Source organism: Mastigoproctus giganteus, chromosome 2, assembly GCF_048544385.1.
Source record: "Mastigoproctus giganteus isolate SK-2022 chromosome 2, ASM4854438v1, whole genome shotgun sequence".
Taxonomy (NCBI): domain Eukaryota; kingdom Metazoa; phylum Arthropoda; class Arachnida; order Uropygi; family Thelyphonidae; genus Mastigoproctus; species Mastigoproctus giganteus.
In genome coordinates this window covers 206,644,086-206,669,882 of record NC_143576.1, presented here as the reverse complement: position 1 = coordinate 206,669,882, position 25,797 = coordinate 206,644,086, and the positions used below count along the sequence as shown (strand labels likewise).

General features: G+C 37.4%; 1 protein-coding gene across 1 annotated transcript in view; it reads left to right on the top strand.

The window, feature by feature from the left end:
* Positions 1-25,797, top strand: part of LOC150090006 (sequestosome-1-like) — a 53,662-nt gene that overhangs the window by 11,129 nt on the left and 16,736 nt on the right. The window contains exons 3-4 of the mRNA XM_090389710.1: positions 5,179-5,486; positions 15,132-15,453. Coding sequence (XP_090245836.1) covers positions 5,179-5,486; positions 15,132-15,453 — 630 coding nt within the window. The remainder of the gene's footprint in view (positions 1-5,178; positions 5,487-15,131; positions 15,454-25,797) is intronic.

Here is a 25,797-nt window from a genome sequence, read left to right as displayed (position 1 = left end):
ATACTGGACTTTGGGCTTTTACAATAATATATATATATATATATATATATATATATATATATATATATATATATATATATATATATATAATGTGTATTATTTTTATTTTTTTATTTTTTTTTTTAAATAAAATAAAACATAAGCCAGTAGTATGGCAAAAACTGTAGAGCGAAAATTAACATAAAAATAACCAAATAAACAAACGAACGGAAAAGAAGAATAAAAGTTAGACATAAATAATAGCCCAGAAACCCCTATATAATTTCGAACTTTAAATCCAATTAACATGACGTATAAAAAATTTAGAATAATGCCAATTACATGTTAATTTAGCGGTACCCCCTCGAGAGGTACCAGTTCCAAAAGACGTGAAATATCACCAAAAGAGGGGGGTTGAAGGAACTACTGAAAGATAACAAAATCAGAATAAATTAAAATAAAATAGACTGACCATTATGCCCCATATCGACAGAGGACCACGAGGCCAATAATGGTCATGGAATCGCTGCATTTCAATCGCTATACAAATCGTCGCAATGGTGAAAAGATCGAAGTACCAAATCACCCTTCCTCCCCGGATCGATCCTCCAATGCAGAGGATTTGCACGGCGGTGGTCCTTATGCAGCAAAAAATAAATTATAGAACAGACAGCACTCTAAAGCAGAGCCACATGAATGCTCAATTATATATTTATTTATTTTATTATAATTTAACTTTTGTCAATATTTAATGATTGTATATATTTCGGCTTCATATGGAGGAATTGCATGTCGCTGCCTCTAATGAATGCTCAATTATTTATTTATTTAATTTATTATAATTTAACTTTTGTCAATATTTAATGATTGTGTGTGTGTTTGCATATATATATATATATATATATATATATATATATATATATATTTTTTTTTTTTTGTCTGTCTGTCTCTCACTATTGCACCTCCTATTGGTTGTGGTTTAACACATCTGTTGCTATCTTTTCTAGTGACCTTTTTCACCCAAATTGAAAACTAGGGAATTGAGTCAGTCTGGATTTGGAAGGGCCAAATTAGCCAGCCTCTAATAAAGGTTACTTAACAAAAATAGTCAGTATTTCTTCTATCAGAATGGAAGAAAATAGTTCAAAAGTCATGTGGTTTTACTACAAGTGGATTAGACATGTATGGTATCTTATGTAGGATGGCACCTGAACAAATCCACCTTGGTACACTGTGATGAATACACAGCTCTACAAAAGGCCAGAAATGTGTGTAATGTTATGTTTGTACAGTGTATGTAGGCAAGTCTACAAGTGGATTAAAAACCATAAGATGCACATGTGTATCTATCACGATGCAGTTAATGAGTACATTATTTAGCCTGCAGTATGCTATATTAAAATTTTTAATGTAATCTGAGTATGGATTGCAAGTTTTTGAATACAGGGTGTCTCAAAAATATTGGTACAAACGTTTAGGGGAGGTAGGTAACATCTAAAGGAATGTGAATCGCACAGGAGCCCATAACCGGAATCACTGTAAGTCGGTAGATGGCACTGTTCATCAGTTCAGAGAGGGAAAATTTCTGGTTTGATCATTCAAGCAGTAGTCGCTGCACGAAGAACATGCATCGATATACGAACTGTGAGCTGGCAGTCATGCACCTAGTGTATGGATTAGCAGAGGGCAATGGACAAGCCGCTCAACAAATTTATGGAGAACACTTCCCAGACAGACATGTACCGGAGCACCATTTGTTTGTGCGTCAAAATTTGTGCAATTATGGGTCATTTAGAGGTAACAGGAGTAGTGTGGGCAGACCACGTTCGATGCAAACTCCCGCCATGGAAGAAAGTGTGTTGAATCCCATCCAGAATAATCCTACTACCAGCACACGTGCCGTTGCCTCTGCCTTAGGAGTGTCTCGTTGCAGTGTACAGCATGTCTGGCACGACGATTCCTTACACCCCTTTCATCTCCAAAGGGTTCAGTTACTGCTCCCTAAGATCATCCTGTACATGTGGCTTTCTCACAGTGGTTTCAAGGCTTGAATTTTCCAGCCTATGTTTTGTTCACGGATGAGGCTTATTCAATCAGCACAATGCTCATGTGTGGGCTCATGACAACCCACACGGTGTGCACCCCCATGTGGCACAACATCACTTCGCAATAAATGTGTGGGCAGGTATGGTCAGTGACTGCTTAGTCGGCCCATACCTGTTACCATCCCGCATGAACTCCGCTAAATATCGGATCTTTCTTGAACAAGTTCTACCAGGGTTACTTGATGATGATCCAACAAATGTGAGATACAACATTTGATTTCAACATGACAGGGCACCTGCCCATTATGGAAGGTGTGTTCGTGACCATTTGAACAGGCGTTGATGGATTGGCCGTGGTGGACCCGTTGCCTGGCCCCCACGCTCACCTGATTTATCGAGCCTTGATTTCTTTCTGTGGGGCGCCCTCAAATCTATCGTGTACGAATCGCCTGTGGAGATGGAAATGGATCTCGTGGCGAGATTTGTCTGCGCTGCTGCTACTGTCAAAGAAACTCCAGGTGTGTTCGACCGTGTCCGCCAATCCATGCTGCGTCAGTGTGACGCGTGCATCATGTCTCATGGTGGAACCTTCGAGCATCTGTTGTAACACCATGAAATGCATCCATCTCGTACTCCATTGTTAATATTATATCAAATAAATGTTTGTCACTAATTAATGTCTTGTGTCATTTCTGCTTCTTGTGCCTCTGCTACTACTTTCCCGTGATGTTTCCGGTTATGGGTACTATGCAATTCACATTCCTTTAGATGTTACCTACCTCCCCTAAACGTTTGTACCAATATTTTTGAGACAACCTGTATATTTTGTACATTGGTGAAACATTCTTTCTTTGTGTCACAAGTTTTCTCTCTCTCTCTCCATTACTCTTTGGGAATATGATTGTGGCTGGCCATGTTTTGTTTGCATGTTTTCTAGTTTTTATCTCAAAGTATACCATGAGTTTAATGCCAATACCCGCATTAATTAAAGGTTATACTGTACCAAAATTGTGACAGTTGATAAAATTAAAAGAGAAGTTAACGATTAGCATTAGTAGAGGCATTTGATGCAAGAAAGCAAGCTTATGCAGCATCAGCCAAAAAAAAAAAAAACCCACTTCCACTTCACCCCTCTGTTCATTCAAAATACCTGTCCAGCTGAGCCTTAAACTTATTTAGGCTATCAACCTCCAACACAAGGGGTGGGAGTCTGTTCCACCAACCAACCACCCGCTGGCTAAAGGCAAATTTCCGCACGTCTATCCTACATCTGTCTTTCCTCAATTTGAATTTATGCCCTCTCAGGTGATTTTTCTGAGCTAGAGGAAGAATCCCATCAGCATTGAGCATGCTTAAACCATTCAAGGCTTTATACACCTCTATCAGATCACCTCGCTGGTGCCTAGTCTCCAGACAGTGTAATTTGCAAAACTTAAGCCTTTCTTCGTAAGAGCACCCCTTTGTTCCATTCACTAATCTTGTTGCCCTTCTCTGTACTCGTTCCAGCAGCTCTACATCCTTCTTGAAATGAGGCCTCCAGACCTGTATACAGTACTCTAGGTGTGGCCTGACCATTGCCTTATACAATGGAATAATCACCTCCTTATCCCTGCTGGAAAAATTCCTGTATATCATTAACAATACTCCATGAGCTACTCTTGCAGCCCGTCTGAACTGCTCAGAGAACTTCATATCTGCCTGCACAACCACCCCCAAGTCCCTTTCATTCTCTACCACTGTCAGTGTAGTACCACAGAGTTGATACGTTGCTCTGGGGTTGCTGTTTCCCATGTGTAGTACTTTACATTTGTCAATGTTAAACTTCATTTGCCACCTCTCAGCCCATCTGCTCAACCTTTCCAGATCCTGTTGCAGCAGCATAGTGTCAGTAGTGTCCTTGACAACCCTGCCAACCTTTGTATCATCTGCAAACTTGGACATTAAGCTTGATATACCATCATCAATATCATTTATAAATACAGAAAATAATAATGGACCCAACACTGAGCCCTGAGGGACTCCACTAATAACATTAGTCCACGATGAGCAGTGTCCATTAATTACCACTCTCTGTCTTCTCCCCCTCAACCACCCCTTTATCCATAGCAATTTGCCTCCAATGTCACACTGCTCCAATTTGTGTAGCAGTCTTCCATGTGCAACAGTATCAAAAGCGTTTCTAAGATCCAAGTATATAATATCAAAGTTATTCCCTGCATCCAGTTCTTTTGTGACTGCATCATAGTATCCAATCAAGTTGGTCAGGCAAGACTTCCCCTTAACAAAACCATGCTGTGTCTGAGCTATAACTGAAGTCTTGTCTAAATGATCCTGCAGTGCTTCTTTAACCAGTGACTCCATTAATTTTCCTGGAACAGAAGTTAAGCTCACAGGTCTATAATTACTTGTGTCAGCCTTTGATCCTCCTTTGTGAATTGGGGTCACATTTGCACATTTCCAGTCTATGGGTACCTCCCCTGAGTCCAAGGAAGCTCTCATAATTATGGCTAAGGGTTTGCTTACTTCCTTTGCTGCCTCCTTTAATATAACTGGATAGATCCCATCCACCCCGGGTGCCTTTCTTGTGTTTATCTTCAACAGTTTCTCCTCCACTTTACTCCCGGTTATTTCAAGATTCTCTAGCTTACTGCTAGAGTTGAATACACCTCTGGCATTCCCCTTGCTGAATAACTCCTCATGTGTGAATGTCGATGCAAAATATTCATTTAGTTTGTTAGCTACCTGAGCAGGATCATCAACAGTTGACCCATCAATATCAAGTGGACCAATCTGATTCATCCCCTTCCTTCTAGAGTTTACATAAGTAAAGAACTCTTTGCTGTTTTTCTTTGCTTCCCTTGCCAAGGATTTCTCGTAATCTGCCTTCGCCTGCCTAACCTCCTTTGTAACTTGGTTGCATATCAACTTGTATCTATCATAGGCTTCTGTGTCATGTGTTAATTTGTAAGTATCCCAATACGATAGCGATAGCAAATCATTATTCAGTCCAACTTGCCAATTTCACATATCCTTTGTTTTACCATGAAACTTGGTTGTTTAATAAATAATTACTGTGTTACAGGAATTTCTTTTTATAATGTTAAATCATCAGTATTTCTTGTCTAATTTTTCTGAATTCTATTCTTTGACTTAGATGATGAAGGTGATGAAATTACTATGTCCAGTGATGAAGAACTGGCTCAGGCTCTTGCTAATGCAGAAGAAGATATAATCAAAGTTTATATCAGAATTACTTCTGGTTCAAGTCAGTGTCACGAAATTCCAAGGATACCAGGCACAGAAGATCTTCATGAAAATGTAGTTTGTGATGGATGTGAGGGCAAAATTTTTGGTGCTCGATTTAAGTGTCTTCAGTGTGATGATTTTGACCTTTGTAATGATTGTCATACCAAAAATATACATGCCACTCATGATATGTTAAAACTTGCATCCCCCAAAGGAGTAAGTATAGATTCTTATAATTTATTTGTAAAGATAGGCAAATATTTAACACAAATATCAAAAAACCTTGGAATGCTTATATTATTCAAATATTATTTGACTTATATAAGCATTTTTAGAAAGGTTAAATTTTTAGGAAAGAAGCAATAAAACCTTTGATTTATATGTCACAAAGTAAAATACATAGTGAATTAATTCAAAATAAATGGTTTTAAATTAAAATTCTAAGCTACTGGTTAAGGTGAGAAAAACAGAGGCGGTACTTCTCGATACCATTGTACTTGACTGGTTCTACTCTGTTTTATCAAACATCCTAGTTGAAACCCATGAATTTGACAGAAGGCATTGTGACCAGCAGAGACTGAAAATGAATGACCTCAAAGCTTCCAATGGATGGCTTAAGAAATTCAGAAAATGACATAACATTTCATATAAAGCCATAAATGATGAAGGAAAATATGTCTACAGTGAACAGGTTTCAAAGTAGCATCAGAAATTGGTTTGCATTTGTACATCATGATAAAAGAAAGATGGTGTGCATGAACATGTTAAAAGAATTTGAAACACCATTGTTGATAGATGAATGAGCTTTCACCATTTCAAAAGTGTAGACTGAAGTCAATATGTTGTCTGGCGGCATGCGAATAAAAAGTCTTGGATGAGAAAGATATAAAAAAAATTTCTCCTGAAATTTTTTCACAAAATGTGGAAAGCCAACAGGAATGTAGTTTTATTTCTTAATAATGCCACATCACATTCAGTCTTTGGTTCAAGAATTTTAAGCTTGTTTTTCTATCCATAAATGCAACTTCAGTTATGCCAGTTATTAGAAGGGATCATGAACTCACTATAGGAATTTTGTTTTACTAATTATTACTAACAGAAACAGGGATGATGGATTGGCACATGGTTTAGCAGATTCTCTTACTGAGTTAGATGCAGTTTTTTTTATTGTATTCTGCTCTGAAATGTATAAAAACACAAAGAATCACAAACTGTTTTATGACAGCTGGAGTCATTGTTGTTGGTGGAAAATTAGTTTTAGGTGAGTCAGAAAACTGCTAGCTTGTGGGGGGAGCTACACAGAATAAAAGGTTAACAGTGGCTGCAGGCAGAGGCAAAAGTGATTTTTGAATGATTCTATTAGAATGAGCAGCAGCATGGAAAGCAAGGCAATGGAGATTTCCAGGACTGCTGGGAGTCATAATGGAACAAATAAATACAATGGCTGTGTTAGGGTAACTAAGAATAGAAACAGGTGCATGTATACTTACATGTACACCAATGCTAGGAGTATAGTTAATAAATTTGATGTGCTTGAAGTGCTAATCAAGACACAAAGGTAGATATTGTTGGGATATCAGAGATGTGCTGTCACACAGACATAAGCAGTGCAGAATTGGGATTTGGGGAGTACACTGTATACAGAAAGGATAGTCAAGGGAGGAGGGGTTATGCTGTTAGTTAAGAAACACATAAAATCTAAGGAAGTGCATCCAATTGATGTTGGTGGACAATGCAATGTTGAGTGTTTGGTGTGACATAAGTACTGGGAAAGAAAAAAATGAGAGTAGGTGTATGTGTTATAGGCCTAATGAATCTAATAGTATAATGAACAATTGTGCAGAGAAATAGTGGGCTAGTAAATCAGAATGTCTTATAATGGGGGATTTTAACTTTCCAGATATTAACTGGAACTTGTGGGTTGATCACTCGCACACTAGCAAGACTTTTGTGGATTTATTGGATGACTCTTTTCTACAGCAACATGTTCGAGAGGCAACCAGAGGGAATAAGATTCTGGATCTGATTATCAGGAGTGATTATTCATGCATTTAAGAATCTGCAGATAAAGGAACCAAACTGGGTGATAGTGATCACAATATACTGATGTGGGAATTACTTAAAGATGTAACTACCATCAGGGCTAAAGGGAAGGGCAATTGCTTTTGTAAAGGTGATTACAGGGGTCTTGGATAGTTTTTAAATTCCGTACAGTGGAATCAACTGATTATGTTACCAACATTGAATTCTAAATGGTAAGCCTTCAGGGACTTAATTTTGGAGGCTACTAGGCTTTTCATTCCAACCAAGAAATACTGTTCAAGGTTTAGACCTAAATGGATGTCACATGAACTAATGAGGCTCGTGGCAGAGAAGAAAAATGTATGGGATGCATATAAAGTATCAGGTGATACAGATGCCTATGGCAGATATAAACTAGTCTGTAATCAAGTCACAAAGGAAGTTAGGCAGGCAAACGCATATCAGAAATCCTTGGCAAAGGATGCAAAGGAAAACAGAAAAGAGTTTTACTTATGTAAACTCTAGAAGGAAAGGGATGAATCAGATCACTTAACATAGATGGGTTGACTATTGATGATCATGCTCAGGTAGCTGATAAACTGAATGAGTATTTTGCATCTACATTCACACATGAGGAGTTATTCAATGAGGGGAGTGTCAGAAGTTTATTAAACTCTAACTGGGAGCTAAGTGATTTTGTAATAACTGAGAGCAAAGTGGAGGAGAAATTGTGAAGTTAAACATAAAAAAGGCACCTGGGGTGGATGGGATCTATCCAGTTATATTAACAGAGGCAGCGAAGGAAGTAGGCAAATCCTTAGCAATAATTATGAGAGCTTCCTTAAACTCAGGGGAGGTCTCCATGGACTGAAGGTATGCAAATGTATCACCAATTCACAAAGGGGATTCAAAAGGTGACACAAGTAACTATAGACTCCTGTTAGTTTAACTTGTGTTCTGTGGGGAAAATAATGGAATCACTAGTTAAAGAAGCATTGCAGGATCATCCAGACAAGACTGCAGTAATAGTTAAATCACAGTATGGGTTTGTTAAAGGGAAATCTTGCCTGACCAAATTTGATTGGATACTATGACGTGGTCACAAAGGAACTGAATGCTAAAAATAATTTTGATATCATATACTTGTATTTCAGGAAAGCTTTTGATACTGTTGCACATGGAAGACTGCTGTACAAATTGGAGAGATATAGCATTAAGGGTAAGTTGCTTCAATGAATAAAGGGATGGTTGAGTGGGAGGTGACAGAGTGTTAATCAATGGATACTGCTCTTCATGGACAAATGTTATTAGTGGAGTTCCCCAGGGTTCGGTGTTGGGTCCATTGTTGTTTTGTATATTTATCAATGATATTGATGAAGGTATATAAGGTTTAATGTCCAAGTTTACAGATGATACAAAGGTTGGCAGGATTGTTAACGACAGTAAAGACAATATGCTACTCCAACTGGATCTAGATTAGTTGGGCAAATGGGCTGAGAAGTGACAACTGAAGTTTTAACATTGGCAAATGCAAAGTACTACATATGGGTAGTAATAACGGAAGAGAAATGTACCAACTGTGTGGAAAGTGAAAAAGACCTGGGAGTAATTGTTACGTCAAATATGAAGTTAGATGAGCAGTGTAGACCGGCTGCCAGGGCAGGTCATGGAGTCTTGTCAATGATATATAGGAATTTTGCTAGCAGGGAAAAGGAAGTGATTATCCTGTTATACAAGGCAATGGTCAGTCCACACCTAAACTAATGTTTACTGGACTGGAGGCCTCATTTTAGGAAGGTATAAAGTTGCTAGAACGAGTACAAAGAAGGGCAACAAGATTGGTGAGAGGAACAAAGGGGTGCTCTTATGAAGAAAGGCTTAAGTTCGGCAAATTGCAGTGGCTGGAGAGTAGGCACCTGGGAGGTGATCTGATTGAGGTGTATAAGGCCCTGAATGGCTTGAGCAAGCTGAATGCTGATGGGATTCTTCCTGTTGCTCAGATTAAGAACCTGAGGGGGCACTGATTGAAATTGAGGAAAGACAGTTGTAGAATAGATGTTCAGAAATTTGCCTTTATCCAGCAGGTAGTTGATTGGTTGAAAATACTTCCATCTTTTGTTGTGGAAGTTGATAGCCTAAATAAATTTAAGGCTGAGCTGCACAGGCATTTTTGAACGAATGGAGGGGTTGAAATGGAGGTGTTTTTTTTTTTTTTATGGCTGATGCCGCATAAGCTTGCTTTCTTGCATCGTATGCCTCTTCTAATGCTAATTAATAAACACAAACATGTTTAAGAGGAGACAGTTGAAATTGTTGCTAAGTTAATAAAGAATCCAACACTTTGTTGAAAGATTACATAAAAATTGGGGATTAAATAACAGAGGATCAAACAAGGGATTCATTGCACAGGAATTGATGGACAAAGCAGTGATGAAGGAAATGACTGATAATGCAGAAAGTATTAGTGATGAAATATTGAAAATTAAAAATTTATTCTGTTGCTATGCAAAACAATTAAAAAAATCTTGTGGAAATGGCAACATTGTCATAAAGGGTGTGGAGCTACTTCCTGTAAACAGAAAGTAAATGCAATAAATTTGACTGCTGTTGTACAAATGCATAAGAAGCTTGCAATTCAAAATATAAAATTCAAAGTAAAACTTACAAAGCAATTAATCTTAAAAAAAAGTGTATTATTATTATTATTAAATCCGTTTTATTATTATCACAAGTGATTGCTTTCACCCCTTTTACACAGCCGACTGGCTAGAAGGATGTACAAAAATGCAGGAATAGCAATTTTTACAATACAGTATTTCCAAAAGTGCAATTATTTACAAAAGTGTGAACCATTTACAGTATTATTTAAAGAATGTAATTATTGACAAAATTAAAAGAGGAAATTATTCAAAGTATCATAAAAGTAGATGTCAACAGTTATTTTATATGTTGGTCATTCCATCTTATTTATAAAGTTCAAGCTTCTTTATACTTCTATAGTTCAAGCATGCTGTGTGCTTCAGAGAGGCTCTTCACTCTGTACTGCTTGCCTTCAGAGTATTTCACAAGGTCAATTGCCAATGAATTGAAAAGGGTGACTGTGTTGTTTGGAAGAAGTTCTTCAGACAGCAGGGGTTGGACAGTGTAGAATGCAACGGTAAGTAGGGGTTGTAATTACTGCGTCCAGCATGCAGAGTAGCGATATGAAGACTGGCGGCGTCAGTCACACCAGTTAGCATCTGAGACAGAAGAAGAATATTCCTGTATGCTATGTGAACTCTCCAGGGAGTGATATTTAAGTTGGTATATAAAACCCCCCCTGAAGATGGTGAATGCATTGCTTGTGACCCTGTTCATCCATCGCATTACCCAATACTCAACTGCCAGGAATCTGTTTACGTTAGAAGTCAGGGCAGAAGACCAGATTGGCAATGCATATAGTGCGATAGGTTGTAGGCACTGCTGGACGTATCCTCCGACTACATCGACGTTGAGTAACCCCGTTGGCTCTTGTCGAATTGCCCACATTTCTGAGAAAGTCTTCGTTTTCCTGGTTGAAAAATGGTTCTGAAAAGTGAGGCCCTCGTCCCAAGTCAAGCTGAGGTTTGTGTGAGACTTCACTTTCCTTATCTGCAGTCTGTTGTGATAGGCTCTGATATCAATTTTGATTCTGTTTTTTGTAAATGTGATTTGAGCTGATTTAGATATGTTTAGCTCCAGACCCATTTGCAGTAGATAGGCTACACGACTGTTGATCAGGGAGGCGACTCACTGATTTATCAGGTGGATTTGTTTCAGGTTCTTTTGATTTTTACATATAATTTGAGGTCATCTGCATATGACGACGGCGCCTCCATAGCCAGGTGGGAAGGAGCAGCAGTGCATAGCGCACGCTTCTTGATTAGACCGGGGTTCGAGCCCATCACCACCAAATACGGAGGATGCGGAAAGGTCAGGGAATGACCACTGCATATCCCGGAGCAATATGGCCTTAGTTGCTAATGCTCCTAAAAACTAAATAACAAACAAACAAACAGCATATGATGAGAAATCAGTGTACCTTGCAAGGAAAGATTTAATAGCTGCAGCAAACAACAAACTGGACAGGACACCTCCCTGCAGCACTACCCACATTATAACACATTCCTTTTGGAAGGATTTATGGCTGATGATGAGTTGTTTGGTGTAAGGATGAGTTTGATGGTTTTTAATAGGCTTCCTGTAATGCCCAAGTATTTTTACAGAATGTAGATGAGAGCTTATCGTAAGCAGATGAAATATCAAGGAAGATGAAATCCAGCTGAGATTTACTGTTGAGAGCAATTTGAATTTTAAATAGGGTGTCCAGTAAGTTTGTACATCTAGATCTTTTGGGATCACAGTGTGATGATGTTTAGGTCTGTGGGAGAAGCATTGGTCGATCAGCACCGATAAGATAGATTTTTCAAACACTTAATAGAGAGCAGCCCACTGAGATCAGTCTGAAGTTCTTAGGCTCCTTACGGTTTCTTCTTTTGGGTATGGCTTGTACCTTGTAGTGATTCCATATTGTAGGGATTGTTCCGGAATTTAATATCTGATTAAAGATTGATAGAAGGGGCTCCACAATGAAGGCACTGCACACTTTAACCATGAATAGAGGAAAGCCATCAGAACCAATTGTAGATTTATTGGGAAGTCTATTGATGGTATTTATAAGGTGTTGCTTTGTTAGAGGTATAGTTGAAAGGGACTGTCTGGAGTGTAAGAAGAAATTGTTCAGGTTTGGGGTTTTTGGGTCTAATGGCACCTCATTGAGAGTCAAAAAAAGGTACCCATTCCTGAAATACCTTCTCTTCCATATGGAAATCCTTGTTGCATTTGGATGCAATATGTTTGGAGTGATTTATTCTGTTGAGTACCAGCTGCCAGATTGCTTTTCATTTACCTTTAAGGAAGGTTGCTCACTCTTTCTTGTACATCTGGTAGTCAGCTGAGTAATGATACTTTTTCCATTTTCTGAATGCTTTTTGTTTACTCTTGAATGCTTCTCTGACTTCAGCAGTGAACCCTGTGTCGGATCGGTCAGATAATTTTATTTGCTTGGAGGCTCCTTGAGTGGCAATTTCAACTAGCTGGTTAGCAAGGCTAGATATAACTATGTCTATTGATTCTTGCCGTAGATCCTTCCAGTTTATACTTCTATAAAGTAACAAGACTTTTGCAATAAAATAAATATAATGAAATATTTTATACCTTACAAATTATCCCCTTCAAAATAATTGTCTTGGGCTTGCACCCACTGTTCCATACATTTCTTCCAAGCACAGAAACATTTCTGGAAGTCATTGTCATTTTTTTCTGAATAGCATTAATGGACTGAAAATGGGATCCCTTAAGTACACTTTTCAGTATAGAGAACAGAAAAAAGGGACTAGGTATAGGAAGTAGGATACATGTTCATACACAGGGATTTGTTTTTTTTTGGCCAGAAACTGGCAGACAGGACTGTATTGTGTACTAGAGCATTGTCTTAAGGGAGCTTCCAACCATCCTTCCACAATTCAGGTCTCTTCCTTTGAATTTTTTCATGCAGACCTGACAGAACTTCAGTGTAGTCTGATTTGGTGGGACATATTAAGTCATAATATAAATGATTCCTTTAATGTCGAAGAAAATAAGAAGCATGGTTCATTTTCAATTTTGACATTTCTTGCATTTTTTTGTTCTGGGGATTGTTTTGTTTTCTGTTGCATTGACTGTCTTTTAGTTTCTGGGTTGTACTGGAACAGCCAACTTTCATCACAAGTAATTACAGTACTCAGAAAGTCTGGATCTTCATCCCTTCCCCAAAAAAACATCTTCACAAACTTGGAGTCTTCTCATTCTTTTATCTTTATTCAAAATTTTTAGCCCATCTTGGCATACTTTTTTCATGCTTAAATTTTCAGTTAAAATTTATCTAACTGTTTCTTTGTCCATGTTAAGTTCTGATGCAACCATTCCAGTGCTTAAACGACAATCACTTATAATCAACATCCTTACCCTGTCCACATTTTCATCAGTTTTCATGAATAATGGATGGCCTGGTCATTCAGTCTTCCACATTCTCTCTTCCTTCTAAAAATCTTTTATGCCATTCAAACATGTGAGCTCTTGATATAGTATCTTCCTCTTAAACTTGATGTAACAACTCAACTTTCAGTTGGTCTTTTCCTTAGTTTTATTAAGAATTTGATGTTGATTAATAATTGAATTTTTTTTGTCTGTCGTTTTTCCAGCAAACTGCAAAAACACAAGGAAATGAAAACCTGTGTTGCTGCAAAGTGTGAATGAGCATGCTAGAACGTGGCTTGCCAGACAACCAGGGGAAGGTTCAAGGTCAACTGCTATGCTTTTATATCATGGGTAGTGCTTGTGCATGCAGCCTCATTATTTAATCGCTACACCTCATGTACTGTAGGTTAATAAACATGTATTGTATTTTTATATTAGTGTACAGCAATAACAGAGATATGTACATCAGTATTAAGATGTATAGTATACACAATGAATTGTTAAAAAGAGCAGTTAATCACTATTAACTGCTCCACATTTTTTAAAATTTTTTTTTCTCCCCACCACTCAGTGTGCTTTCTATATAGCAGATTCTGCTTATACAAATATTGTCTGCTGTACATTGCACTATAGTTTAGTTTTATTTTGTCTGTCCTCTTAATTGTTACTCGAGGTTTTATTAGCTAGTCACCCTATTTAGTTAGTTTGAATTTTGAAATACAGAACAATAGAAATTTTGGGAAAATAGTTTAACAGTGTTATTCCCAAGACTTATCGAATGGGTGCACTGCCCGGTGAATTTAACTGACCGTCTGGCTAAAAGTTAAGCAATTCTCACAGTACCGTACCATACGACTCTATCTCGATCAGTATTAATTCGAACATACTATGCGATCGAGGTCAATGCGACAGGAGCATATAATGTTAAATTATGCAATTAAATTTTGCTCTGGATCGCTTAAGTCACATTTATAAATAATGGAAAATTTTATAATATTGCGAAGTATTACACTTGCTACTTCCCAGCTACTACTCCCCACCCAGCTACTTCATAATGCCACCCAGCTGACAAAATTTTCTGGGGAGAACACTATTTATAAGAAATTTTTTAAATAAAACCACTGGATTAAAGAAAATACAAATTTTAATAAAAAAACTATATGAACCATTCATGCCTCTTCAAGAAAAGTGATAAGAGTTTAAAATTAGAAGTGTCCTTCTGTATGGTTTAGGACTGATCATTTGCACTTAGAAGATAAGTGGTACAGTGTCATAATTCAGTTTGTATTACAGTTACACTTGTGGCTGTTTTTGAGATAAAAACTTGACATCTTTTTGTTATTACTGCACTAAATAAAAAATGTCATTTTTGACCTGTCATTTTTCTTTATAATTATTATTTCATGATTATCACAAAAGGCACAAGTTAGTTAAATTGCAAAGTTGTATTTCATATAAATTTGTATTTCTGAAAACAAAGTAAAACATGCTGCTGTTATGTTATTGTTATTTTGGTTTTTAGGAGCATTTGCAACTAAGGCCGTATTGCTCCGGGGATATGCGGTGGTCGTTCCCTAACCTTTCCGCATCCTCCGTATTTGGTGGTCATGGGCTCAAACCCCGGTCTAATCAAGAAGCATGTGCTCCTGCCCAGCTGGCTAAAGAGGCGCCATAATTTATGCAATTTAGGTTTTATTGTTATTCTTGATGCAAAAGATTTTTTTTTTTTTTTTTTTTCTTCTTCTTCTTGTAAGTTGATTTAACAATTGTATTGCTATACCACATAATTTCTTTTTGTTGCAGCTTGGGCAGTGGCTTTTTCCCGGATGGCGACGGCTCTTTCGCCATGCGTTTGGGTTTCAACCTGGTCGAGGTCCACATTGTTCTGAGGGGAAGTGGCGACATCGTTGTCATAGAGGGTGTGGATCTACTTCCTGTCAACAGAAATCCGACAAGCCAAAAGAAGCAGCGGAAAAGTTACCAGCAGAAGAAGCAGCAGAAGCACCGCCGCCACCATTTTCACCACCACCTCCATTTCTGCCACCACACTTTCCTTTCATACGGCGAAATGCTGATTTTTTGAAAAATGTTGGAGAAACAGTTGCAGCTTTTCTAGATCCTCTGGGTGAGCTAATAACATATATGGAATTTTCATTTTATCCTATATCTGAAAAAAATTTTGTATTTTGAAGCATTTCTGAATTTCACTATGGAATGCCATTTATTGCATTCTAGCATTTAACCTTCAGAAACTTGAACTTGGTAAGAAATAGAGGAATTGGTCAAAAATTAGTGGAAGTTTTAAGAAAAATGGATGTAACTAACAGATGGAAGCAGTGGCAAGAACATGTTAGGACATTTTCTTTACCACAAAGATATTCCAAAAGACCTATCTCTGGAACCACATAACAACTAGCAATTTTGGTAGAGAAATCTGAGATACATAAAATTAAAATCCCAGTAATCCAGATCTTATCCTTCAGAGCTATTATATGCAGGAAAATATTGAAGAGAAAAATCACAGAGCAGTTTTGATTGTGAAACCTTCATAATCTTTATTGAGCTTAAAATATCAAATACTCTACATAGGACCTTTGCTGTAGCAAAAACTCCAGAATAAGCCATGTAGATTCTCCCCTCCCCTCCCACCAGTCAGTCTTGGTCTTGATGAACAGCACTTAATATTAATAGTGACAAATGATGCGAGAAAGCAATCTTATATAGTGTCAGCAAAAAAAAAAAAAAAAAATGTACAGCCCTTGACATTTGTCTAATCCTTCCTTGAATTTATTCAAACTACCCGCTTTCACAACACCATATGGAAATCTGTCCGACAGGCAATCATTCTCTGGCCAAAAGCAAATTTTTACACATCTTTCCTGCAACTATGCCTTTTCAATGCACATTATGTGTATCATCGGCAGCTAATGATGCAAGAAAGCAAGCTTATACAGCAACAGGGGGGGAAAAAAAACACTTTCCATATCACCTTCCCCTCCCCTTTAACAGTTTGTGTAGTTCTTCCTTGAAATTGTTCAAATTACCCAATCCTACAACACCATTTGTGAGCTTGTTTCAGCAATGAACTCCTCCACTGGCTGAAGGAAAACTTCCATACATCTGTCCTACAACTATCTTTCCTCAGTTTGAATTTGTCCCCTTTATGGGTGTAGTCTGAGCAAGAGGTAGCATTTCATCAGCATTGAACTTACTCAATCCATTTAATGCCTTAAACACCTCAGTCAGATCTCTTAACAGGTACCAAATTTGCAGAACCGAAACCTTTCCTAATAAGAACAGCCTTTTGCTCCTCCCACTAATCTCATTGCTCTTCTATGCACCTGTTCAAGCAGATCCACATTCCTCCTAAAATGAGGCTTCCAGACCTGCATTCAGTACTCAAGATGTGGCCTGACCATTCATTTTCTTGTACAATGGGATAATCAACTCCTTAATTCTGTTGTCAAAATTCCTGTATATCATTAACAAAACCCCATGAGCTGTGCTGGCAGCCTGTATACACTGCTCAGAGAACTTCATATCCAACTGCACAGTTACCCCAGATCTTTTTCATTCTCCACAACTCTGAGCGTGATACCACACAGTTAGTACATTAATCCAGGATTACTGCTACCCATATGAAGTACATACCTTGCATTTGTCAATATTAAACTTCACTTCTTGGCCTATCTGCCTAATTTGTCTAGGTCATGTTGTAGTAGCATACCCTGATTACTGTGATTAATCAAACTGCCAACCTTAATGTCATCATGCTGTCTGAGAAAGAGTAAGAATGCTATCAGCTTTTAGTTTACTTAATCCATTTAAAGGTATTTAATCCAATCAGGTCTCTTTGTAGGTGCCTAGTTTCCAGGTGCTGCAGTTTGCAGAACTGAAGTCTTTCTTGGCAAAAGTACCCTTTTGTTCCCCTCACTAATCCTGTTGCTCCTTTCTACTCCTTATATATATACAGTAATACCCCGAAGTTACGCGATTGGTGGGTCCGACGAAAATCGCGTAAGTCGAATTCGCGTAAGTCGGGGTACAACTTTGCATATAAATACATATAAATTTTGCTTAATTGGGACCAAGGACTAACAAAAACACTAGTTTACAAGAAAAATATTAATAAAATTGCAGTTAAATATTAATAAAATATGTATTAAAAAAACAAATGACTTACGTAAAAAAGTTATTTCGATGTCGATGGCTTCATAAAATCTAACAAATTCGTCTGACGACACAGCGCCTTCTTTTTTTCACGCAGAATTTCGTCGTAGCAAGCTAATAATTTTTTTATTCCTTGCTTTGTAGCTATAACGCGTTCTTCGTTGGAGTCTATGTTTTCTAAAATTTTTAAGCCCTTTTCAATTGAGCTAAGACCTTCTGTCAAGTTTGCAATTGTCATATGCTTTTCGCCGTTGCCTCATTTACGCCTGTAGCACGTGCAATATCACATGGTCTTTCATTTCGCTCAAAGCGTTTCACAATTTCATATTTTTTTCTCTATCGACAGAGGCGGACTGGCCATAAGCCTTACCGGGGAAACCCCGGTGCGCCGGTATGATTTTGGCCATAAACCATAGTATGAGGCCACTATAAATTTTCCCCGGGTAAGAATTTTTGATCCAGTCCGCCTCTGTTTATCGATAATTGCTTTTCTTTTTCTCTCTGAATCTGCAGTGTCTTCACCAGGACGCTTCCTTTTCACACCTTTTAATTAAGTATTTTACTCATTTTTAGGGAATAAAGCACAATTACAAAACGAGGAGCATGCTTGATACGCATAAACAAACTGCGCACATGTAGCAACTGAATAAACAACACCATAAAGGCAGAGATACACTATTAACACCTCACATTTCTAGGGGTTACTACCATAAAACAATAAAAATCCAGTTGCGTTTCTGCTAGTGAAATCTGTTATAAACTGGTAGTAAACTCGATCTAATTGCATTTGCGATTATACCCATAGCTGGAATTGTGTTGGTTTTTACGTTATTATGGTGAAATGTGTTTCCTCTTCACTGTTAAAAAACATAAAAGCAGCAAAGTTGAATTTTGTTCATCTTTCGCTCTCATTCTCCGCCGTCGCACCGTATATCGATAACATATGAAAAACGACCTTGAAGATAGTGGGCGGCAGCGTTGCCAAACGAAAAAATCAAGAACCGCGTAACTCCGAGTTCGCGTAAGTCGGGGTAGCGTAAGTCGGGGTATTACTGTATATATTTTATGATTAAAACCAGCACCCATTTATGGTGGTTCTATTCATAAAATACTTGTGCTGGTACCAGCCATTTACTTCAGAATAGTGATTCAGCTGATCTTGAAGCAGCTTTGTTGAAATACATACTAATTTTTTGGCAGTGTAATAAGATACTTAATTATAAAATAATGCATCTAAATAACACTATTTCATTATTTGAACATTAATTCTTGTCGGTACATAGAATGTATTTTTTCATAACTGGTATCTGATATCTGCTCAACTTGGTGGTAGTCATTTTCCTAATTGTAGCATACACAATGTTGGGTCAGCTGACAGGTAACCAACTTTATTTTAAATTTCTAGAAAAATTTTGGGTTTTTTGAATTTTTGCTTTGACAATACCAATATTTCATCCTTTCTTAATGGATTGCGGTACTTACCGTGTGTAACTTTTTAACAAAAAATTAAATGTAAAAAATGAAAATATTAATTATGCTGAAAATTAAAAAAAAAAAAAACTTTAAACATAAATATGAATCTATTAGATTTTTCCAGTTTAAAAGACAGTTAAGCTTGTGAAATTGTAAAAGAGTGTATGCATATATTTCTGCTTATTATGTGTACAAATACTTCTAAAAAAGAAAAGTTTTATATATATACATTAGATACTATTATATTCACTTCCATTTTTGAATATTTTTAAAAATTTGTTTCAGATTTGTAACATTGTTACCAATGTGTTGGTAAGGTACTGTGTTGCCGATAGGTGACTTGCATGCAAATAGTTACCTGGTCTGGTGGGTTGCCCGACAGGTTATGCAGTTACTCTTGAAAACGATTAAAAATCACTTCAAAGACTATTGGAGTCAAATGTTTATAAGTAAAAAAAAAAGTTTCAGATTGTTAATTGCTAATTAAAGATTAACAAAGGATCATAATTTGAGGGTCATTGCCAGGTGATCCACCACCACTGCTGGGTTAAATTCTTGAATGACATTCCAGTAATTTCCTGCACAAAAATAGTTCTGATAGTGTCACACATGTTCTGTTCTTATTCACATCATTTATCATAGAACATAATCTTCCCCTCAGCATGTGCTAATCGTGTAGATGCATTGTGCAGAATTATTTCTGAAAAAAATATGGATGTGGAAGAACAGAACAGCAGGCATTGTTAGTGAAATTAGAGAGAGGAAAGAAGTAATAACTTTAAAAAGTGCCACATTCAGTTACTACAGATTTGAAGTAATCATGGTGATTCCAAGCTATATCATACCATGGTAACCTTTCCTAATTAAAAAAGAAAAAAAAATCATCAAATCAAAAGCAACTTGCTTTTGGTGCCACTGTTAAAAGGTGACTCTGCTGGTACAGTTTTCAGAATCTGAACAACCTGAAAGCATTTGGGGTTCCTTTAGAAGATTATCTGGCACTTAACGTTGATAATGCCCATGTTATAGTAAGTCTAAAATCTAGAAGAGCAAAGTTATTAAAAGAGGGGATAAAATAAGCACGTTGTGTTACAGGCTATCTTTGTGGTGAATTAATGTTAGTTTGTGTCTTGAGAAGAGGGTTGCATGCTTTCCTCTGAAAGTGGATGAATATTTGGTGTACATTTAACTGCTGTCTTGAAAGAATTACTGAAAGGAAAGACAGACTGAATGGTATTGAATGTGTATGTAACTTAGCTATCTTTGGGTAAATGTTAAAACTAGTAGAATAGTGGTTCTGACAAGTTTATTAAAAGATGAGGTTAGAAGGGTAAGAAAAAGTCTTATGGACACTGACTGAAATCTAGTTCATGATCTCAAAGAAGTTTTGAAAGAAGACAAGTTAATAAACTTCTCAAGGAAAAGTTTATTAACTTGTTGGGATGTAAAATATTCCAAACAAGCTGATAACTATGCATATGCTTCTGGCTTGATTAAAGAACTTTGTATGATCTTTTGAGTGCTGGGCCAATGTCTTAAAATCTGAACGTAGCCCTTCAATCAGACATGTTTCACATGTTATTTACTAAGGTTCATTACTCTCTGACATGTAAATGTATTAAAATTTATTATTACTCTTCCAATTCCATTTTGAAAGTTAACCATAGCAGACCATTGAGAATCTAAAATATGAGGAGAAGGTTCTCTTCTTTTCATTCTCTTTTATTGTTGCATGTGACTATGACATTTTAACAGTTCCCAGAGCAGTGCTGAGCGCAAGAGGATATTCAGCCAGGTGATTAAAATAAAACTCAGTGTAACATGTTTGCTGCCTTTTATATTTGCAAGTGTCCTTTATTTGCACCTTAGGGTGCTGAAACATAGGCACCTACTTTTTAAGAAATGGATTTCATCTGTAAAGAAGCATCACTCCAAGTAATGCCCAGACACGATAGGAGGAAGTATATGATGAGAGCCTTGTTGATCAATTCGGCCCTGGAGAGATTGTGCAAGGCTCAAGGGGTAGAATTTTTATCAGCCTTATCTGAAATAAGGCTGAAAAAAATTCTACAGGAAATAAAAAAAATTGTTGACAGGAGAGACTTTCTACAGGGATGGGTACACTTAAATAGAAAGGGTACAAGAATATTTGCTGTTGCTTTTCGAGGCAGTGTTAGGTGGGGTCAGAAAACTGCTAGCTTGGGGGGGGATATGCAGACTAAAAGGTTAACAGTGGCCACAGGCAGAGGCAAAAGTGATTCTTGCAATGCTTCTATTAGAACAAGCAGCAGCCTGGAAAGCGAGGTAATGGAGATTTCCAGGACTGCTGGAAGTCACAGTGGAACAAGTAAATACATGGGCTGTGTTAGGGTAACTAAGAGTAGGAACAGGTGCATGTATACTTGCATGTACACCAATGCTAGGAGTATAGTAAATATATTTGATGAGATAGTGAAGACCTGAAAGGCAGATATTGTTGGGATATCAGAGACGTGGTCACACAGATATAAGCAGTGCAGAATTGGAATTTGGGGAGTACAATGTGTACAGGAAGGGAGGATGGGTTATGCTGTTAGTTAAGAAATGCATAAAATTTAAGGAAGTGCACCCAATTGATGTTGGTGGACAATGCAGTGTTGGGTCGGTTTGGTGTGAAAGAAGCACTGGCAAAGGAAAAATGAGAGTAGGTGTGTGTTGTAGGCCTAATGAATCTGATGAGTATAATGAGCAATTGTGCAGGGAAATAGTGGGCCAGTAAATCAGAATGTCTTATAATGGGAGATTTTAACTTTCCAGATATTAACTGGAACTTGTGGGTTGGTCACTCGCACACTAGCAAGACTTTTGTGGATTTATTGGATGACTGTTTTCTACAGCAACATGTTCAAGAGGCAACCAGAGGGGGTAATACTCTGGTTCTGATTATCAGCAGTGATTATTCATGCATTAAGAATCTGCAGATAAAGGATCCACTGGGTGACAGTGATCACGATGTACTGATGTGTGGAATTTCTTAAAGATGTAACTACCATCAAGGCTAAAGGGAAGGGCTTTGGCTTTCGTAAAGGTAACTACAGTGGTCTTGGAAAATTTTTAAATTCTGTACAGGGGGGATCAACTGATGATGTTACCAATGTTGAATTCTAAATGGGAAGCCTTCAGGGACTTAATTTTGGAGGCTACTGGGCTTTTCATTCCAACTAAGAAATACTGTTTAAGCCTAAATGGATGTCAGATTAATTAATGAGGCTCGTAGCAGATAAAGTACAGGTGACACAGAAGCCTATGGCAGGTATAAACTAGTCTGTAATCAAGTCACAAAGGAGGTTAGGCAGGCGAAGGCAGATTACGAGAAATCTTTGGCAAAGGATGCAAAGAAAAACGGCAAAGAGTTCTTTACTTATGTAAACTCTAGAAGGAAAGGGATGAATCAGATTGGACCACTTAACAGATGGATTAACTACTGATGATCATGCTCAGGTAGCTGATAAACTGAATGAGTACAGGCATACCTCGGTTAACGTTACCTCTGATAACGAAGCTTCGATATAACGAAGTCCGCAATTTCAAGCCCCATTTAACAAAAAAAAAAAAAATATTCCAGTTTAATCACCTGAAATCTAAACAAACTGAAGAAATTACGGAAACTTTTGGGGCTTCTCGTGGTTGGTTCGAGAAATTTAAAATACGGGCCAGGATTCATAGTGTAAAATTAACAGGAGAAGCTGCAAATAAGTTTCCAGAAAAACTAAAGGAAATAATTGAACGTGAAAATTTTCCACCAAATTTGGTGTTCAGTGTTGACGAAAGCGGTTCGTTCTGGAAACGGCTACCAACAAAAAGCTTCATTTCTATTGAAGAAAAATCAGCTGCTGGGTTCAAAGCAGCCAAAGACCGTTTAACGTTACTCTTTGGATCAAATCGTCTGGCGATTATAAATTAAAATTGTTATTAGTTTACCATTCAGAAAATCCGAGGGCGTTAAAAGGTAACATAAAAATGAATTTACCTGTAATATGGAAAGCAAATAGAAAAGCGTGGGTTACCAAGGAGTTATTTACTGGTTGGTTTGTTAACCACTTTTGTTCTGAAGTAAAACGGTATTGTCAAAAAAAAACAACTTTGAAGAAAAAGCTCTTTTGTTGTTAGACAATGCTCCGGGATATCCTACTGATCTTAACACGTTGGACACATGCATTCCTGTCAAAGTTGTGTTTCTTCCAGCAAACACAACTTCCCTGATTCAACCATTGGATCAGGGAGTGATAGCATCATTTAAAGCTTATTATCTGCGTCGAACATTAAGCAATTTAACTGAACTAGAGGATAAAGTGGAAATGACAGTTAAAACCTTTTGGAAAAACTGTACCATTAAAAAGGCAATTGAAAACATTGATAGTTTTTGGAAAGAAGTCACTAAGAAATGCTTAAATGGAGTTTGGCGCAAAATATGGCCAGAAGTTGTACTAGAAGAAGAAAATAACATCCAAGAAATTAGAAATGAAGTTATCCAGATGGCTCAATCAATAGGTTTCGAAAATGTCGATGAAGAGGATGTTAGAAATTTATTGAATGCAGAAGATGATGGTTTTTCAGTGGAAGATTAGAAAACCTTGTTAGCAACGAAGACAAAGATAATGAAGACGAAGTTAAAGAAGTTCCTGCCGAAAAAGTGTTAACAACCGAAGATTTAAAAAGGTGCTTAAATGACATTGAAAACGTTTTAAATTTTTTTAGTGAAAATGATCCTGATTTAGGAAGAAGTTTTATTGTTAAGCGATCAGTGTTAAATGCAATAACTCCGTATAGGCAATTGTTAAATGAAAGAGAAAAAAAGCATAAGCAATCAACTTTAGACTCATATTTTAAAATGTGATTTCACTTTGTATGTAAGTTGACTGTTTATTTAATAAAACTTTTCTTTGTTCGAAAAAAAAAGCGTTTCATTTTCTTTACGTAGGAACGTATCCCTATTCTGGCCATAGTATTTTTACCTCTGAAAACGAAGTTTCGCTTAACGAAGTAATTTCGTGGAACGCATCCTATTCGTTATTCGAGGTATGCCTGTATTTTGCATCTACATTCACACATGAGGAGTTATTCAATGAGGGGAGTGCCAGAAGTTTATCAAAAACTAAGTGATTTTAATAACTGAGAATAAAGTGGAGGAGGAATTGTTGAAGTTAAACATAAGGAAGGCATCTGGAGTCGACAGGATCTATCCAGTTATATTAAAGGAGGCAGGAAAAGAAGTAAGCAAACCCTTAGCCATAATTATGAGAGCTACCTTGGATTCAGGGGAGGTCCCCATGGAGTGGAGGTGTGCAAATGTATCCCCAATTCACAAAGGGGTTTCAAAAGGTGACACAAGTAACTATAGACCTGTTAGTTTAACTTGTGTTCCAGGGAAAATAATATAGTCACTGGTTAAAGAGGTGCAACAGGATCATCCACACAAGACTGCAGTAATAATTAAGACACAGCATGGGTTTGTTAAAGGGAGGTCTTGTCTGACCAATTTGACTGGATACTATGACGTGGTTACAAAGGAACTGAATGCCAAAAATAATTTTGATATCATATTCTTGGATTTCAGGAAAGCTTTTGATTCTATTGCACATGGAAGACTGTTGAACAAATTGGAGCAGTGTGGCATTGTAGTCAAATTGCTGCTATGGATAAAGGGATGGTTGAGTGGAAGAAGACAGAGTGGTAATCAATGGACACTGCTCATCATGGACTAATGTTATTAGTGGAGTCCCTCAGGGTTCAGTATTGGTCCATTGTTGTTTTCTGTATTTATAAATGATATTGATGATGGAATATCAAGCTTAAAGTCCAAGTTTGCAGACGATATGAAGGTTGGCAGGGTTGTTAAGGACACTGACAGTATGCTGCTGCAACACGATCTAGAAAAGTTGAGCAGATGGGCTTGAGAGGTGTCAAATGAAGTTTAACATTGACGAATGTAAAGTACTACATATGGAAGGCAGTAACCCCAGAGTAACGTATCAACTCTGTGGAACTACACTGAGAGTGGTAGAGGGGATGATTGTGCAGGCAGATATGAAGTTTTCTGAGCAGTGCAGACAGTCTGCAAGAGTAGCTCATGGAGTTTACCTTGTCAATAATATACAGGAATTTTTCAATCAGGAATAAGGAGGTGACTATCCCCTTGTGTAAGGCAATGGTCAGGCCACAATTAGTACAGTATGCGGGTCTGGAGGCCTCATTTTAAGAAGGATGTAGAGCTATTGGAACGAGTATAGAGAAGGGCAACACGATTAGTGAATGGTACAAAGGTTTGCTCTTATGAAGAAAGGCTTAAGTTTTGCAAATTACAGTGTCTGGAGACTAGGCACCTGCGGTGTGATCTGATTGAGGTGTATAAAGCCTTGAATGGTTTGAGCATGCTCAATGCTGGTGAGTTTCTACCTCTTGCTCAGAATAATCGCCTGAGAGGACAAATTCAAATTGAGGAAAGACGGATGTAGGATGGATGTGCGAAAGTTTGCCTTTAGCCAGCAGGTAGTTGGTTGGTGGAACAGACTTCCATCCTTTGTTGTGGAAGTTGATAGCCTAAATAAATTTAAGGCTGAGCTGGACAGGTATTTGGAACGAACGGACGGGTGAATGGGAGATTTTTTTCTTTTCTTTTCGTTTTTTTTTTTTTTTTTTTTTTTTGGATGATGCATATAATCTTGCTTTCTTACATCATATGCCTCTACTAATGCTAATTCATTGCTGGTTTAGACAGTCTAAATTTAACTTTACAAGGAAAGATATCTATACTTCATGTTCAAGACAAAGTAAGTGCAGTTATTTT